Genomic DNA, 1,885 nt, shown 5'->3' on the forward strand with positions numbered 1-1,885 from the left:
TGGCTGATAACGACCCCACAGAGTATGGTGACATACCACGTTGAATCATATAGTGCCGATCTATACACACACAGCAGTCCACTTACAATCTTTGCTGAGGTGCGTGGCTGCCGACTCCACACCCGCATCAACACGCACAAACATGATCGGAAACAGCCCAATGTGCTTTGTACCAGTCCGTGTGATAGTGCCGCGATACCAACCGTCGAGGATCGTGTGCACAACTGTCGTATGAAAAAGAACACGTGCAGAATGTAAGATATGACGCGAATAACCCTCCGAGGTGATTGACAATAGACTTGTTGCGTTCAAGCAATAGCGAGGAAGTCTGTACATTACAAATTTCGTGTAGTATCCAAATGGAGGCTTTCCTAATCTGTGCGGAAGCGTCAGAGCTAGCTGTCAGGTTTCGTGTGCATATCGGTAGCACATTCACGACCGTGGCGATTACACTATAACTGTGTGAAAGGTGCACCTGGGGTATGCTCGAATGGACAGGTAGTAGAGTTATGTAATACACCAGTTGTATGGTAAGGTGACCCATATGCTTAGGTCAACTTCCGTGATGGCATGAGTTATGTACATACACCTATTGTATAGTAAGGTGACCCATATGCTTAGGTCAACTCCCGTGATGGCGTGAGTAATGCACATACACCTATTGTATGGTAAGGTGGCCCATATGCTTAAATTAACTCCCGTGATGGTGTGAGTTATGCACATACACCTACTGTATGGTAAGGTGGCCCATATGCTTAGGTCAACACCCGTGATGGCGTGAGTTATGTACATACACCAATTGTATAGTAAGGTGGCCCATATGCTTAGGTCAACACCCGTGATGGCGTGAGTTATATGTACATACATCAATTGTATAGTAAGGTGACCCATATGCTTAGGTCAACATCCGTGATGGCGTGAGTTGTGTACATACGCCAATTGTATAGTAAGGTGACCCATATGCTTAGGTCAACTCCCGTGAGTGCGTGGAGAACTCATTCGTCCGATGTTGTGATAGCCTTGAGATAGCAAGCACTCGTGAACATCTAGCGTTCTCCATCGTAACTCTTGAATTAGTCGATACTGCACTCCACAATTGTGTATAGAATCGACCAGTTAGTCGTATCCGTATGCTTTATCCATGCTATGCATGACTCGTTAGTATAAATAAGCATTCAGCATAGCATGTAGAGATAAAGTATACTGCTGCGTGAAGATCGCTGAATATTCAATGACTGCATGGACTATAAGCTACGCTCTGCTGATGGATGTGACCTATGGTTCCGGAGCAGCTAGGTGCGTAAGAAATTCAAAAAAAAAACTCCCCCCCTCCCAACAGGGTTAGGCATACCGCTAAATATATAGTTATTGTTATGGATTGTTTACTTGATAACAAGTACCGTCAAATATTTCCGACTACACTGTTTGTCTCACCTGGTACCCTTCCCTGAATGGGCCACAATTGAAAACACACGTAGTCACTGCGACTGCAATGGCTTAATCACATTCCTGTTTTGGGGGTAACGCTAGACACTCTCAGTTACAAAGCCCCACATACCTTCTCGAACTGCTTCTCCTTTCACGAGATCGATTTGTAAATCATTTGTCGCTGTGAAGTCGAATAGAACCTCGGCAGTTCCCCCATCCATATTAAGTAATTCAAGCGCCACAGCTCGTTGGTACAGATCTGAAAACTATGCAACACAACGAGTAAGCCATGTCTTGGATGAGTCTATGCAAGAGAATAAAGAATAAAAACGTTTGTTTGTTGGCCACACAGTATCGCACCAGTGTCAGTAATTATTCATCCTTCGTCAAGAGGCTAATAAGGCACTATTGTTTGTGTATCTCAAATGAAAACATATTGATATATGTTCAAAAACAT

At 44.0% G+C, this 1,885-nt stretch overlaps 1 protein-coding gene across 1 annotated transcript in view; it reads right to left on the reverse strand.

Moving 5' to 3' along the window:
- The window catches only part of SARC_05445 (hypothetical protein), an 8,188-nt gene that overhangs the window by 5,055 nt on the left and 1,248 nt on the right, over positions 1–1,885 (reverse strand). The window contains exons 2-3 of the mRNA XM_014300700.1: positions 1,559–1,694; positions 87–224 (exon numbers count right to left, since the gene is read on the reverse strand). Coding sequence (XP_014156175.1) covers positions 87–224; positions 1,559–1,694 — 274 coding nt within the window. The remainder of the gene's footprint in view (positions 1–86; positions 225–1,558; positions 1,695–1,885) is intronic.

This window comes from Sphaeroforma arctica, assembly GCF_001186125.1.
Source record: "Sphaeroforma arctica JP610 unplaced genomic scaffold supercont1.347, whole genome shotgun sequence".
Lineage (NCBI taxonomy): Eukaryota > Ichthyosporea > Ichthyophonida > Sphaeroforma > Sphaeroforma arctica.